This window comes from Falco naumanni, chromosome 7, assembly GCF_017639655.2.
Source record: "Falco naumanni isolate bFalNau1 chromosome 7, bFalNau1.pat, whole genome shotgun sequence".
Lineage (NCBI taxonomy): Eukaryota > Metazoa > Chordata > Aves > Falconiformes > Falconidae > Falco > Falco naumanni.
This window is the reverse complement of record NC_054060.1, coordinates 53,512,427-53,529,655: the sequence shown is the minus strand read 5'-3', so window position 1 is coordinate 53,529,655 and position 17,229 is coordinate 53,512,427. Positions and strand designations below refer to the sequence as shown.

At 36.4% G+C, this 17,229-nt stretch overlaps 1 protein-coding gene across 10 annotated transcripts in view; it reads left to right on the top strand.

Annotated features, from left to right (window-relative positions):
• GPHN (gephyrin) overlaps positions 1-17,229 on the top strand; it is a 297,146-nt gene that overhangs the window by 123,477 nt on the left and 156,440 nt on the right. For all 10 annotated transcript variants that reach the window (XM_040600164.1, XM_040600163.1, XM_040600161.1 and 7 more), the window contains one exon: positions 1,068-1,125. In XM_040600164.1, coding sequence (XP_040456098.1) covers positions 1,068-1,125 — 58 coding nt within the window. The remainder of the gene's footprint in view (positions 1-1,067; positions 1,126-17,229) is intronic.

Below are 17,229 nucleotides of genomic sequence, written 5' to 3'. Positions count from 1 at the left end.
GTTACTCTCTCCTCCTCTTTTTAGGTTGAGAAAACGGTATGTATAATAATGTCAAGATTTAATACAAGGAAATATATCTGCATAGAAATACTGAAAATTCCAATACTAGGGAAGATTATACAAATGCACATTTGATAGCTGTTTACTGCTTTACAATAAATAGTTTCTTATGTGATTTCCTTTTCTGTAGGACCCAGAAAATTACTAGTGTTGCTGTGCAGAGCCAGCAGGGAGGTCATTAGTGCAGTTATATTTTTAGGTCTGAATTGTCACTATCAATGATACTGCTTTATATATAGTGAAATAGTAAAATAAAAGAAGCCATGTCTGCACGTCTCTGGGGAAAATGTAATATTTGCCACCATTTATACTACATTCTATTCATACGTCTTCAGTATGTGAACTGTTCTTTACCATAAATTTCTGCAGAATGTAGACAAGTTCAGTAAGTTCAATGTGGAACAAACCCCTCTGTTTTTCTATATCAATGCCAACTATTGTGCATAACCCACTTTTTATTACCAGTCATGAACTGCAGAGACTTTTCCAACATGGAAGCCATAAACTGTGTGGTTTGTGAGGTCTGTACCTGCACGTCTAATTAAAAAAAATATCAATTTATAGAATTGAATTTGGATGCATTTAAGATTGTATAGCAGCTTAGCGAAATACTGAATACAAAGGACATAAGGCTTCAAGTGTTTACCCATATGACTTAGACAACAAACAAGAAATTGTAGAATATGATGACTGATGGCTGTTAATATAAAGAATAATATCCTGCTGATGGTAATTCTGCTTGGTTGACCTAATTCTTGTCTTTCAGACTATGAAGGACACCATGTTTCTAATGTTTAATCACATTAAATTTTTTCATTGGATAAAGAAATGAAAGGTTGTTTTTTTGCTGCTGTTGTGGGGCTTGATGGCTTTTACCTCTACATTGGGAGGAATGTTTGTGTTGTGGAACAAGTCATGACACCATTTGCATGCTGTGTTTTGTATTACTGATTTTAAGAATATTTTTCTTCTGATTTTAGAGAATATTATTTTTCTCCTGATTTCAGGTTGGGTGGGACTATATCTGCATACAAGATAGTGCCAGACGAAATAGAAGAAATCAAGGTACAGTATTACTGCCTTTGAACACTGAATTTCTTTACTTGAAAAATTACAGAAATATTACATTAAAAAGCCATGTTATTTCTTGGTTGGAAGCGTATCATGGGGGAAAAAGTATCTAAAGTAAAATTATTAGATCCATATTTAGGCATCCAAACTAGAATTATTATTTTTACAAGTACAGATTACCTTCAGCTTAAGGTGACTTCAGTAGGGTTTGCTTGATGCCAAAAACTTGTGTAATTCAGCATATTTCTGTTTTGTTACCTGAAAAGAAATGCAGGACTAGTGTGTATATTGAGTTACATTTTCGTAACAAAAGTAAATGTAAATGTAGTTCATTTTTGAGATCAGAAGCACATCCATGTTTTTTCAATATTATCTGTCTTAAGAAGGGGATCGTATGAAGTTACTGGTACTCAGAATCATTAAAAGCTCTGTGATTTTGGGACATGACAACAAAAAATACAGGTTTACTTCCAATGCAATGTGCATTACAACAAAATTCACTTTAGTGGAGTCCACTCATGGAAAGTACTTCAGCAATTTGTATGAATTTTGTCCTTCAGTGGAGTAAAAGATGGGTACTAGGTGGGAATTTGCCTAGATCTGGTAGCTTGGTCTATGTAGCTGGTTCTTTATGTGATTGGTAGTCATCAGTCTGATGTATTGCTTGCTCATTGTGATTACTTAACCTATTGTGCTGTTTCATACACTCATTTTCAGCTGTGCAAAGGAGTCAAAAGTAGTTTAAAATCTAGTAAAGGGAACCGGTTGCATAATCATCTGATCTAGATAGGACTTCACAGTGTGTAAAGTTGTGAGGATTTATTCCTCCTCAATTAGCGTCAAACCCACTGTAAGCAAGTACAGTGACTGCCTGTATCTGTATCAGTCAAAGTTATTACACTGTCATGATCAAAATTCTTTTCTCTCCTCTGAGTTTCATGTACACATCTGTCTTGAATTATCAAAAGGGTCATGATTTCTTAGGGTAGGTCCAGTGTTTAGAGTTTGGTATTAGAAAGAAAGAAAAAATTTTCAAAACTCAGTAGTGTTATGTAGTGTTTTCACTTTCAGAGAACTGCACCAAAACTATAAAACCAAAAATGACAAAAACCCTAAACCATAATCTTTCTCCTTTAATATAAGAAATCCAGATTCGCTGACATTTTGCTGATGTTGAAGATGCAGAAAAAGAAGCAAATATTTCTGGTTTTGTTGTGTAAACTGAGTTCAGTGAACAAAGTAAGATGGAGTACTGGGAAATAAGAAATACTTTTATTTTTAGGAACTTACGGTATTAGGCAAGACCAGTAGTCAGAGGAGTGTGTTTTCCCCTCCACCTGTGAAGAAGGCCTATTCTGATTTTTCAGCTCTTTCTTAATCAGCTGATGTTAAAATGCCTGAGATCCTAGGAAACAGCAAGGGATGGGTTGGTTACTCATTGATCTCAGTTGTGCCAGCTTCTAAGAGAGGAGGGAGGATTGTATTGTTCGAAGTCAGAACTATTTGAAGTGTTTGGAAAAAATCGCCTCCTTTACTTGTTTCTGGTAGTTGTCTTGTCTTGTTCAGGTAATGGGCTTTTTGTGGTTGTGACTGAAGTCAGCCCACTTCTCACACCTTAAATGATTGAACTTCTCAAGCTGTAATACAATAGGTTTTGTTCATATGAAATAAGGCACTACTGGAAGATGTGAGGACACGCCAGCAGTGAGTATAATGAACAAATCTGTATTGCATATGGAAAAGTATTCTTTTGTATATATGTGTTTTTAGTATCAGCTGGCAAACAGGGAGACTAAGTATCCTTGCAGTAAATGTAGGGAGAGTCTTAACTTCTGAAAGGTTCTCCAAGCAGATTTTGAATAGAAAAAGGGGAGAGGAGGAAATAAAAGAGAAAGCAAATGAGATTATTGGAATGTTACTTCTAGAGAGGACAGAATCTTCTTCCATGCACAACGCCTCACAATTAACTCTCCCCTATTTAAACATGAAATATATAAGGTGTTTAATTTGATGAACTATGCAAGAATAGCTCCATTTTTAATATATAGTGTAAGTTGACAGGTTGATGAGTTATATTCACAGGAGTTGGAATATTCATGTTTTCTGATAGTCCTTACAAAGTAAACTGCTTGCTTAAATGGCAAAAGAGGGTACTTTTATCAGACAGAGAGCAATAATTGCTATGGTAAATAAATAAGTCTCTTTGACAGCATTTCCATTTATTCTAGAAAAAGTGGTAGATAAACCTCTTTTACAGCTCAAAATAATTTATGAGGAAAACATGTATTGATTTTGTTAATTTGTGCAGTTACATCTTAGGTAGAACACCACTGGTAAGCCAAGACTGTATCTCTGAATTTATAGAACAGGAAAAGCTCTGTAAGCCTTAATATACTTGCCAGTTGAAAACTATCTTTAGAAGATTAATGAAATGAATGTTTCTAAATGTATTAGTAATGTAAAAAATAACCTGTATGTTTTATATATATATATAAAAAGTGTCAATTTATTTGGCCATGTTGCAATACTCAGCAAATTCTAAGATGTCTCTATAATGTTTCCATTCTGGAGTGTTTAGTGTAAGTGTGATTTTACTATGTGTATATATGTACTGTGCGATCATATATGGTTCATGTTTCTAGAATATTGCCTGTACATGTATGTACCTATTTCTTTGACTGGATATATATGTCAGTGTTGGGTATAATCAAAGCAGTGAATCCCACTTACCAAAATAAAGTGTGTCTGGCATGCTTATAGGCATATGAATTAGGAGTATTTATGGTAGAAGTGATAGTATGTACCCTAGCTACCCTCAAGCATCTTAGCAAGGTTAGGAAGAATTGCGTGGAACCGATCACCACTATGGTTCCTCAGCATCTATGTCAGTCTGAAATGGAGTGTGATGCAGCTTACCTTCTCAAGATTTTTGTCATAGGTGCTTAGGTTCCCAACATGAGTGTGCTCAACAGGTAAACTGTATGACGATACCATCACAGGCTTTCCCCCCTGAAAACTTTTCTAGAAGGTAGAAATGTCTTCTATCACAGGATCTTCAGGACCAATGCTTCCATAAGAGAAGCTCTCAAAGGAGGAAAAACTGAGTGAATGCCTAAATGGATGTATAGCCATCTGCATTTCTGTCATTTCTCTACACCAGTTTAAGCAATGACACTGCATTTTCAGTACCTGCTGGTTTTAAAATACTGCAGGAACTGATGGAGACAGTAAATAGAGGAATTACAGCATATTTCTGAGAAAGTGTGTAAGTTTCGACTTTCTCTAGAAGTTTATTCTTGTCAGAATTATTTGTCCTGTAAGCAAGGAGCTTTTCAAACATGCAAAAACACATTGGCAGATTTCAGCCTTGCTCCTTGTCCATGGTAGTAGTATGTTGTGCCTAAAGGAGAGGTCTTCCAAGACAAATAATTTCATGTACATAGGGACAGGTGAGCATATCGGGCAACCCTGGTTTTGAAGAACATCTTCTGATTGGAAATTAAAGCAATTGCATTTGAGAGGAAAATAATGTCAGCAAACAACATTTATTTATTTTTGGTTAATGACATTAATGAAAAAATACAATTTCTATTACGATGTGGAGTTTGCCTTGACTGAAGAACAATTTATACCTGTTACCAATGAGGGAAAGTTTGTGTGATATGCCTGTGGGTAGTTTTATATGTCAACAGTAGCATCTTACAGTTTATAATACCATGAGAGATGTTCTTTTTGGTTTCAGCATTCTTTCATTACAAAATAATTGCATGATGTTGTGAAGGATTGTTATTCTACAGGAAGACTTGGTGAATGAGTAGACCACTCCTTAACAGATTTCTAAAAAAATACTTGGTTTGCTAGGATTTGCAAATCAAAAGCAGAAAGGAATTTAAATTATTTTTGAAGTGTTTTCCCATATGCTTTTCATGTAGGCACATGCATGCATCTCGGTCTCAAGACCAGAAATGAATTTGGCAGCAGGTGTTCAATTCATAAAAGCAGCACACACAAGAAAGACATTGCCATTGTAGTTCATTCTTTTGAAATTGTACTTGTGGTACAAGGCAGATATTTCCAGTGTAGAGAACAAGGTTAAATGGTTACCTCCTCTAGTAGTTAATATTAAGAAATCTTCTTAGAAATTTTTCTTAGTACTGGTTGTAAATTTGTAGATTTAGATATAAAGCAGTTCTGGAGGAAGGTGGGATTATTTTTTTTTTGTTCCATTATCCATCCTTTCACACAGAGGCATACTGTGTGCTCCTCAAAGAATAGTCGTAATTGTTCTATAGTTGCTCTTTAAATGAAAGCACATATGCATAAAGTATGAAAGGGTACATTTAAGACTACAGACCTTTTCCCCTGAATAATGACAGAATATCTCTCCTTTTTGCTTTAGAAGTATGTGTTCACTTAATAGTTTATTTTATGAAAATCCTCTTCACGAATAGCTGAAACACATTCCTCTCAGATTGTCTTAGGTCTGTGAAGCAACAAGCTCCAGTGATGAAGATCCAAGAGTAGAAAATTATAAACAACATGTGAGAGAGGGAAGTAGCCAGAAGGGAAATGGAGAACCTTTTCTTAGAGATCAGTTGCTATAGAGGATTTAGAAACTAATGAGTTGTTAACTTTTTCACGGAATATTATCTAGAAATATCTTATGAACAAAGTAAGCTAATTTCAGTGTCAGTGAGCTGCATTTCAGAGTGAAGTTGGACACTGACATCAAAAATCTGTACCTTTGAAGTTACTACAGATAAAATTAGTCTATTCAGAGACTGAGCGCATGTGGTTTGTAGACCTTGTGGTATATACCCACAGAATACTGTATGTCAGAATCTGTTCTTTATGCCAGTAGGAGTTACTGATGAAACTCATGCAACCTCTGTGTGCAGCCAAGAGACACTGGCCTAGAGCCTTCAAAGCATTTTTATGTTTATCAATGTATGGAAAAAGTAAGTTGCAATTTGTCATCAAGTTCTGGTTTATAGTCCTGTATCAAAAAATCAGGAATGAAAGAAAGGTAGTCATTAGCACTGTGGTGGATAGCCCGTAAGAACAGAATTGTGGTTCAAAATATTCAGACTTCGCAAAACTGGCTTTGTATCTTGATAGTGGGTGGTGGGGCACTTAAATATTTCTTGCGTCTTCTACAGAATCAACAATGCATTACATAATCGAAGAGATGTGCTATTATCCTAGTTTTGCATAGGACTTTATGTCCTAGGTCTGATTTATTTCATTATTTCCCTGATGTTCATCTGCTAAGTATATCAGCATTTGCTGAGGGTCTCCACAAAAAGTTTCTCCAAGGTTTATAATGCCAGGCATCACAATTTCCTGAGATTATTGCTCTGTGTATCTGTGTGGATCCAGCACAAAGGAAAAATAGATTTCTCTTCTGTGACCTTTCAGAATCAGAGTTTTTTGAAGAGGGTTCAGCTGTTTAAAGTATTTGCTGCCACCAGTACCATTACTGAGAAATGTAAAGTACCAAGAAGCTTTACTATTTACCTTGCAGGAAGGGCAATTCTGGTTCTCAGTTTTTCTGCCAATGTTTTCCTTCTTCTACCAGTCAGATTAGAATTACTAACTGATGGCACAAGAGCTCCTACTGAGTAACATGACATAAAAGGATATTATCAATTGAATATCTAATAAGTATTAACAAATAGGATCTCCATAGACTCCAAAGCTTACAGATACATGTTCAGAAAGATTTAAAGGCAATGTGTGATGATCATATGTTCTTCCATTAGATTACTAATGCTGCACTGTGTGTTGGCTAAAACTGAGGGCTTGTCTTTTAACTCTCTTAACATGCCCCCAGAAGGCAGTTTCATTGTGCTCCTGCAGACAGGAAAAGAAAAGGGTTTGCAAGTGTCCCAAACAGTAACAAAAAATAGACGTTACATTGAGATCTCAATTTAGTGTATGAAATCCCTGAAAAACTTCCAGATTTGGATCTCCTACTTGGTTCTCAGGTTTCTGTAAGGAAGGCTTTCATATGGCCATGAATCCATCTAGGACAATTGAGAAGTGGAACGTGTTAGAACAGCTTTAAGTCTTACTGTATTTTCCTGTAATTAAATTTTACCTGGTGTACACACAGATTTCTTCCTGAGTTAATTTTAAAATCCTGCATTAGCAGAGTCAATCACTGATTACCATTCTTTTTCAAGCTACATATGACTTACAAAAAATTTAATAAATTACATTGTTTAGATGACAGAGCTTTGAGTTTTTACTTGCTGTATTAATCCTTAAATGCTTAAATGATCTTGCAGACTTTTGTTGTTTCCGTGCTGGAAAGAATGAGATCTGTGTGTGAGATAACGTAACAAAATAATGAAAAACATTATAGGAAACAAAAAATGACATTCCTTTATTTGTTTGTCTGAGTGTAAGCATTCATGCTGTAAGTACATTCATAGAGTTACTTAGGCTAGAGATTTACATCCCTTGCAGTATTGATAATGTGCTTTTAGCTTTTTGTCCCCCCATGCCATGCATTTGTGCTCCATACTGTCAGTTCTTGTCAACAGCTGATTATATTATATTGTATCGTATTATATTGTTTTTAGGTGATAGTGATTTCATTATCTGTTGTGTTATGTCAGGATTTTTTGTTGTTGTTGTTGGTTTTGTTTCTTCTAAAACTGTTTTTTATTTTTTTCTGGAAAGCACAGTCTGTGTTACATTAGATTGTGGCTTAGAATCTGGGGTTTTGGTGCCAAGCGTGGCTGTACAAGCCTGAACTGCTGTCTAGGCACGCTTTCACACCACCGAAATATGACTGTTTTGTAAAAATGCCTTTTCTATTGTGGGATTTATTTTCCCCACCTATGAAGTGGTAGTTGTGGATATCAGGTTTGACTCAATTGTTTTATTTCTGCTCAGATAGGTTTGAGACTCTTTTTGCTTGAAGAACATGACTGTTCTCTGTGTTAATGGCTATTGCTATCTCAAGCTTTTATATAGGAACTCCTTAGGGAGTACTCGCTGAAAGGGGCTTTTCATCTGTTCCTCTCATCTTTGGTGGATGATGGAGACTCACTGCAGACACAGACCTCTCAACCAAAAAAAGTCTGCACAAAAAAGAATGTAGAAAGAGATATGGCTGAAGTGTCTGTATTGCCCTGATTATTGATTGGACAACAGGATTCACCCGTGCCTTTGTCGATCTTCCCTGGCATTTGATGGGATTTCTATTAGGCCCAGACATTTGCTGCCATTAACAGTGTTACAGACATGCTCTGGTTTTGCTCTTTGCCTTGCTCCTTCTGTACTGTTTTGAGAGACGTGTATGATATAAACCAAGCAACCAGGGCAGGAGAAGCCGAGCATCCATCCACTGTTTTTGGCATCTGGCACTGAAAAGGCCAAACGACTTTTTTTGATTGGAAGAGACACTAGCAAGCATCTGGAAGTGGCCCAAATTTTTTTACATCTGTTAGTGATCACTGTTATGGACTGCTCAGTGTATCACAAGCACTCTTCTGCTTTCCTGGCAAGGACATCAAATGCCTAGATGCTCTGGGTGAAGAAGCATACTCACTAACTTCCCACACGAAAATAGAAATTGTCTCTTCTTGTTTTTGTGCTGTCTTCCATCTTATGTTTCATAGGCCTTGGAGACAGCATGGCTCCAGAAATGACAAAGGAGACCACCTCAGCAAGCTACCTTCATCTTACAAGCTTTCTTGAATATAAAGATGCTGAAGCATTCTTATTAATTCCTGTTCTAATGTGTGAAGGATTCAAACTAACACATTTTATATTTTACTGTGAAATTTGGTCTTATGAACATCCAAAATAAGTTTAGCCTGTGTTTTGCAGATCATGGAATATTACAGCATGGTGAAGGGAAGGGCAGGAGGATAGTGCATCCATTTAATTTGAAATGCCATGCCATTGACATAAAAACATTTTAGTAATATTTTAGTAATATTTTTATTTACATTCCAAAGCAAACAAAATAGTTCTGTAGTTCTCCTCCAAAGAGAAAAGTATCTGTAGATGAAAAAAGAAAAATAGCTGAAAATTACATGACAAACCAGTATGTTGTTGATCTTTCAAGCCTTTCTGATTACCAAGCATTTAGGCATTCTCGGTGTTGTTGTCATTAAGAGGGGGACATTAATGTGTATCAGATTTTTCATTACCACAGTCCTGTACGTCTATTAAATCTTTCTTCACTAAATACTTTAGAAACGAACAAGAGATTTCAAATCTCTTGTTCTTTTCCCACATAAAAAATATCTCTGCTTCTCTCTGTGGCCATAGAAACCAATTTTCTCTGACTCCTTCCTGGCTTTCTTTCCTTTTCCATATTTGCTAAATACATACCTGTGTAAGTCATGACCTGAAACCCTGTTACGTCTTGGGGCATCTTCTTACTTACTCTTACATAGTTCTTGTGCTTTTCGTCTGACCCAGTATACTGGACAATGCTTTCAGTGGCATCTGTTCTCACTGGAAAAGTCACTTCTTTAAACGGGATCTCACTTAGCCTGAACGAGAGGAGAAAATAGCTCAGCTTTGTTAAGCAGCAGATAGCTTCTTGCAAGTATAAAAGTAAATCAAATTTATATAGAAGCCCTGATAATTTTCCATATGACCTGTTACATTAAGTTTTGTTTCATTATATTTACCCTATAAGAATGTATGCTGGTGACTTTTTTGAGATCTATGAAGGAAATGTCATGTTGTCCTGTCATAATTGTTTAGGGGCTTGACTGAGTTTGAGGGAGTTCTACAGTGTGATCTTTTCTTGTAGTAAATAGACTTCTGAAAGTTCTTGCCTTTTATTATTGTCAAAATAGATGAATACTGGTACTGTATACATAGAAAGAAAGGAGATCAGTTGCTTTGTTTTGTTTTGTTTTTTTTAAAACCTTCAGGCTATACAGCTATTTACAGGTAATGTCTTAGTGAATTATGAAAATTATTATTTGTAGATAAATGAAATATAACTGCAAATAGGGACATTGAGATACCGAGTGACTGGGCGACAAACCATCTGAGGAAATTCAGTGAAGGTAAATCTTAAGTGACGTGTATGGGAGGTGTGAAAAAAATCCTAAATTTGCATATAAAATGCAGTCTGATTGGATGATTGTGATCCAAGAATGAGGTCTGAGAAGTGTGCTGTGCTGGTTACTACTAGCTCAGTGTTCAGGACAAACTGAAGGGGCAAGGGGGGAAAACTGTAAGTAATTGTTAGGAAGGGAACCCAGACCACAGTGCGTAACTTTTTTAGTTATGTGTGAGCCTCTGGTGTCCTACCATATACAATGGTGTGTGAAGGGCCGGTCCCCTAATCGGAAAAAATGACACAGTAGGGCTGAAAAACATTTGGAGTCAGATTATAGAATTATCAAATTTATAGAAGCACTTCCATATGAGGAACAGATAAAGTGTTACTTGGTTTTTGTAAGTTTGGTTTCCAGTCAAATTGTTATTTTACTTCTTTGCCTGTCATAGTTTTCTGAACATCACCCAGCATTCAAAATTTCATATGAGCTGTATATAAAATTGCTTAAAACCACAGAAATGTATCTTGAACAGATTAGTATCTTAATTAAGATCCTCTTGACAACACGTTGTTAAAAGGATCCAGAAAAAAATTGCAGGAAGAGGTCTATTCCACATTAAAAAATACTATATAGCAACAGTTTTAAGTAAGGAAGCCCAGATATGTTAACAGGCTGAAAGGAATTCTCCCCCTGAACTCTGCTCCTGTAACACAAGCACACAGGAGAAAAAAGCTTTCTCAAGAGCTTTCTCTGTGTTTTTCTGAGATAAAAAGCCTTATTGTGTTAATTAGCATTGATAACTACCATATTTTATATGGTTGTTTAGTTTGTGTGAGCCGTAGTTAATGGAACTGCTTCTCTTCATTGCTTTTGTGTAAGGGAACTAAGAAGTGATGCCACAGGGTGAGGAGAAGACAGACACGAGTGCAGGGTGCAGGTGTTGCCTGAATGAGGTGGGTCCATCTTGGCTCAGGCAGCAGATTCCTAAGAAGTGGGACTGTTGTGGACAAATTATCTCAGAGAGCTATGGTTGTAACAAAAGCCAGTTATTTTTGCCATGGTGTATGGAGACAACACTGATAATGTATTTGTTTGGACAACAGCAGTATTACATATTTGGGTGCAAGAGAAAGTAGTTTGCTAAACAGAATGTTTTGATATTACAGTACACATAATGTAATTTGCTGTGGCCAAAGTCACAATGTTTGCTGTTCTGGGATATCTCTGAGTTCCCTATGGACATGTTTCCTAGCATGTGCCTATCTAGGCAAGAAAAATGATTCTGTTCAAGTTAAACGCTAATATAAGATTAAAGTTTAATGTTTCTCTTTTTCATTATCCCTGTGCTTTGATGTTCTTTTTTTGAATACCCCCATGATAAAATAGCTAGCATTTTGATTTTACTTAGTGTAACACTGTTTCTGTACCTTTCAATTATAGTAGGATTTCAGAAATGGTGTGACTTAATTGTCCTCAGAGAAATGTATAAGGGAGAGAATGCCACTGAATCATCAAAGTTCAGTAAAGGTGCAGTGGTTGGAGAGTTTTGTTTTATTAAATATTCTTATATAAAAAATACACAAAGATTTCTAGGATTGTTCTGTCAGAAACAATTTCAGTTGCCTCATCGTTCTGACAAGATTGGGTGAAATGTTAAGACTGCAAAGGTAACACGTATATTTGCTTTCACCATTTCTGCATAGACTAATATTTCTATTTTCTCTTATTATTTATCACCTGCTTTGTTACTATTGTTATGCTCTGGCGAAATAGCCTTGTATTTTAAAATATTGTGACAGTTTCAATATGTTGCTTCAGTAGCATGGTGACATTAGGCTCTCTATTAACAAATAGGTTGATCCCCTATGGAAATTTATACTGCTCAGTCTTGTCATTTTAAAGGGTTGTTCTGCATTCTCACCAGTGAAGCGGTAATGGTAGTTGAACATAATTTAAAATAATACCTAACATTCATCGTTCTTGAAAATGAAGCTATGTATCTGAAAATACCTTATGAAGATAAGAGTTTAACATCAAGACATTTTAAAAGTCTTGTCCTTTGATAAAACAGAAACCAACCATTCTTTATATATTTGAAGCAAGGAACGTGTTCTATATATTGATAAATATTGCTAGGGAATAACACTATATAAAAGAGGCAGTGTGTAAAAATAAATCTGAGTGTCATTTGGGACACTGAAGCTAACACTTTAGTTTTACGGAGTATCTGAAGGCTGCAAAAGGCAACAAACAATTATCCTTAGGCTGTTTTGAAGGAAAGATGCCTAAGTTTAAAATCAGGGAACTGAAAAGAACTGCTTTACATACAAAAGCTCTAAATGTCTCCAAGTATTGTTCAGAACTGTGACTGTTTCTGTACGTGAGGAAACCAAAGGAGTGGTGGTGTTTCAAAAATGAAAAATGGGGTATTTGTGAAGTATTATGCTCTTAACTGTAATTAAAGCTTTCACAAGCACAATAATCTCATGAGTTGACTTCTGAGAGACCCAACAAAAGAAAGAGGCAACAATAGTGCACAGATAAATGGTAATTACGAGGTTTTCTGTGAATAAGTCCTTTCTGCAACCCTAACTATGGAAAGCATTTAGGACAGACGTGCTGATCATTCAGCCAATACTTGATCTATAGGCACGAAGCTTTAATCGTTGTGGCACAGTTCCCTACTTTTGCCATTTTGCTATAAGTAAAACAACTGATACAGCTCATGTATCTGGGTACCCAGTCACTTTTAGAATATATTTTTATATTTAAATATTCTGTGTGAAGTAACATAGAGATTTTAATGTAATTGTGTGTCTTTGAAGAATATTTTGTAATTTCAGTATTTTTTGCACGATTTTAGTACCTTAAAGTCTTTTAAAAGCCCTACATTTGAACAAATAATATTTTAGCAGAGACATAGTCTTGACAACAGGCTGAGCTAATTATGTTGCAGTTAATCTAAAAACATGGCAATCTCATAATATACAAACTGAAAAATAAAAGGGAAAAATAATGGTTTTCCTTTGTGGTGGAATAAATAGCTAATTTCAGACTAGCTTTTGTTGAAACCATTTTTAAATACACTCAGTTAGATCTCTACCAATGAAAACAATATTGGACATGTTTGAGCACTTAAATTGCCTTCTAAGGATAGCTAAATAATCCAGAAAGAAAACTAAAGGAGATTTTCTTTCTATCATAATTATGTATTTTGAGTATACTTGAAACATGGGATGAACATGTGATCAACTATCTTCAACTTTCATCTTTTTTTGTGGTCTTAATTATAAGAAACTGTTCTATCATAGAATCATAAATCATTTAGGTTGGAAAAGACCTTTAAGATCATCAAGACCACCCATTAACTCAGGACTGCCAAGTCTAAACCCTGTCCCTAAGCACAGCATCTACACATCTTTTATCTCCAGGGATGGTGACACAACTTCCCTGGGCAGCCTGTTCCAATGCTGGGCAACCCAGTGAAGAGATTTCCCCTAATATCCAATCTAAATCTCCCCTGGAGCAACTTGAGGCCGTTTTCTCTTGTCTTATCACTTGTTCCTTGGGAGAAGAGAATGACACCCCCTTCGCTACAGCCTCCTTTTAGGTAGCTGTGGAGAGCCATAAGGTCTCCCCTGAGCCTCCTTTGTTCCCTTAGCCGCTCCTTACAGGACTTGTTCTCCAGACCCTTCCCCAGCTCTGTTGCCCTTCTCTGGACACATCATCAACAAGCACAACGTAATTCTTCAGAATTAACAAATTGGGTACAAGTTCTTTTTCTCTGATTGTGCACTTAATGTATTTTGCTTAAGTCACTTCAACTTGTAGGTTTCAAAATCAGGAAGAAGATGCAGTGCGTCGAGATCACTGACATTGTCTAAATCAGGGGTCCTCAAACTACGGCCTGCGGGCTGGGTACAGCCCCCCAGGGTCCTCAATCCGGCCTCCAGTATTTATAGAACCCCCCCCGCCACCCTCCTACCGGGGGTTGGGGGGGGGGGGGGGGAACCAAGCAGCCGCAGATGACTGCCTGCCACTTCATCCACGCGCCGGCCCCTGTTTAAAAAGTTTGAGGAGCCCTGGTCTAAATAGTGAGTCTATTTTACACACAGGGTGGCTAATAGCTTACAAATGCCCCCCAAAATTAAAAAAAAAAAAAATAAATAAATTAAAATTGTTACTGTTGTAGAAACAATCTTTCTGCTGTCACTTCTAGGAAGGGTTGATTTAAGATGGTTCTTGAGATTGTTGCTGTTTCTCTTATACAAAACTTCTCATGAAAACCTGATTTACCCCTCTCCTCCATCTTAGCTTATCTTCAGGGTACTGAAGGTAACATCCAAAGTAGAGTTTGCAAAAGAATTAAACATTTTCTTGTCAAAACTCAGTCAAACAGTGAAATCTATCCAAGAAACAGAGATTACTAATCAGAAGTTTTCTCCAAGTAGGTCAATGAGAAATTTAGTATCTCCCTACAAGAATAGTCATGATAATAAAAGGAGCCCAAAGGGATTACATCTGTTTATTCTGTTAGCCTGCAATTATTTCTTGAGCAAAATAGTATTCTTTTGTAAGTACTGTAAATGAGGATGGCCACATGTCAACTTGCTAGGTATGACTTTCAACTGGGTACATTTAAATTAGGTAGTAGTCTGCTTTTCTGTGCCTCTGTTTTATCATTATTATTATCAGTTTTTTTCTAAAGGTTCAAAAATACATGAAACTCAAGTTTTCCACAATCCAAGGAATGGGATAGAAAAGGACCTGTCTGATGAAAAATGTTTTTCTCTGTATAGTTGGGGTTTTTTGTAGAGCTGTATACTGCTCATTCCAACGAAATGTATTTGCTGTAGCCAATGCTCTTATGATGTTTTCTTTGAGATGTTTTGGAGTTTGAGTGACAGACAAAAAATGGTTAGATTTACCTACTAAAAATATCTCTGCTTTTGGAGTTAGACAGAAGTGAAAGCTGAAACAGCAGCTAGAGACTTAATGGACTACTAAATGACCTGTGACATTAGGAAAGAATAGCTACAGTGGCTTGGCAATTGGCTTAATTTTTTTTTTTTATTTATTTTTTTTTCAGAGTTGATCAGTATGGTTGGTTACAGCTCCAAACCCAAAAATTCTAAGTGGAGAAAGTGTCAAATACTGTGCTTAGATTCATGGGTACAAATGTAAAAGCTCTTGAAATACTGCTGCTACAGAATTGTTAGATTCCTGGTAGACCTGATCTTTAATCACAAATTTATAACTCTTAGCAGAAGAAAAAAAATCTTTGATCTCTTTTTAAAGTCTTCAAATATCACAGATATTAATATTACCAGGCATGGAGAGAGAACTCTTACAGGACAGAAGAAACTTCTTTAGTAATTACAACTCCTTCTGTAGAGTCAGAGTGCTATAATGAAAAGGGAATTCTGTTTGTGTGTGTGTGTGCTGCACTGGGGCGGGAGTGAGGGAGAGGGAGGGTGCCAGGTTCTTTCTGGATCTCAGTAAGAAAGGCCTGACAACAAATGGCTTAATATCTGCTTTAATAAGGCAGATTAAGAGGAGGAATATAGGTAGCAAATAAATCTTGCTCCCTTCAGATGCTGGGAACCGTGTGTTTGTGCAGCATCGGATCAATCCCTGGATAGATTTCTCCACTCATGAGAAATTCTTGCTATACTTTCAGGTAAAGGAACGGCCACACTGGTGGTGGAATCACCGGTACTGACTGGGAGCTGCCTACCGCTCCTCTATTACAGTGAGGTGGCTGAGTCTGTCCTTGGCCAAGGATTTGTGCAGCATGGTGTGGTCCTGAAAGCCACGCTAGATGTGGAGCACAGCACACCTGCTGTGGGAACTGCAGGGGAACCGTTTGGCGGATCACTTGACTCCTTGATGTGCAATGGTCTCCCGGCCAGGGTCACTACAATGTTAGAAACATTTTAAATAGAATGTTGTGTGGTCCTGAATTTCTGGAGGGCATTGCCCAGCTCTTGCTCACAGTTAAAATGTGTTGCATGGTCTCCTTCATCCACTATTTCCACCTACTCTCTCTTACTGAAAATACTACCTGAATGACTCTGCTGCCTGTGTAGGCTCTTGATCACTCTCCAGCACTAAAGTGGCAATTGTCACTACAAGGGAAAGCAGTAGTTCAGAGATAACATATACTGCATGCATCATAATCCTCAAAGTAGAATGTGTGGGAGATGGTACAACTCTTTGAAAGGGGCAATATGATATTTTTAATTATTGAGATGATGCCTTTATTCTATAATTGCACTGAGTAGATGACTGTAATGTGATTTTAACATGTCCAGAAAGGTAAGTTTTGCAATTAAAACCCCAAAAATTGCTTATGTAAACATTTTCATGACACAGACCATATGTTAGAATAATAATAATAATATTATTACAGATGATACACAGTCAAAAATACTCATTATTTCTTATGCAACTTTTTTTTTTAAGTATATAACTAACTCAGGATTCTTGTAAAGGCTACCATGTGTTTATTCTTCTATTGTTAAAATAAGAAACAAGTGCTTCCTAGTCCAGAGGGTCTTCCATGGTTTCACAGCTCTAGAAATTACTCATGCTTTAGCAAGGAGGGTTCTGTTCCTGTGAAGCAGCAGACATTTCTGTACATAACCTCCACTGCCTGTTTGATTTGAGCACATTAGTAACAATGGGAATGATCTTTTTTCGCTAGAACCTGCTGTACCTACAACTGTACTCCTTAAACATTTCCATAATTACTGAGTCTCACTGATTATCCTTTTGGAAAACTACTTAAAAGAGTGTATGTATTCTCTCTCCATTTTTTCTCAAGGGAAACAGGAGAGAGGCATAAATACCCATTTATGAAAGTATGATTAATTGTGATATTTGTATATTAATTGTGACATTTAAATTAATGTTGTCTTCTAGATATTTATGAAGGTGAAATGTAAACTTCAGATAAAGTGAAAGCAATTTCAAAGTAAATTTGAAAAATACTTTCTGAAATACATTATCTCAAAAGGATTACTTATGGTGAGAAATGTCTGCTAAGTTTAACACA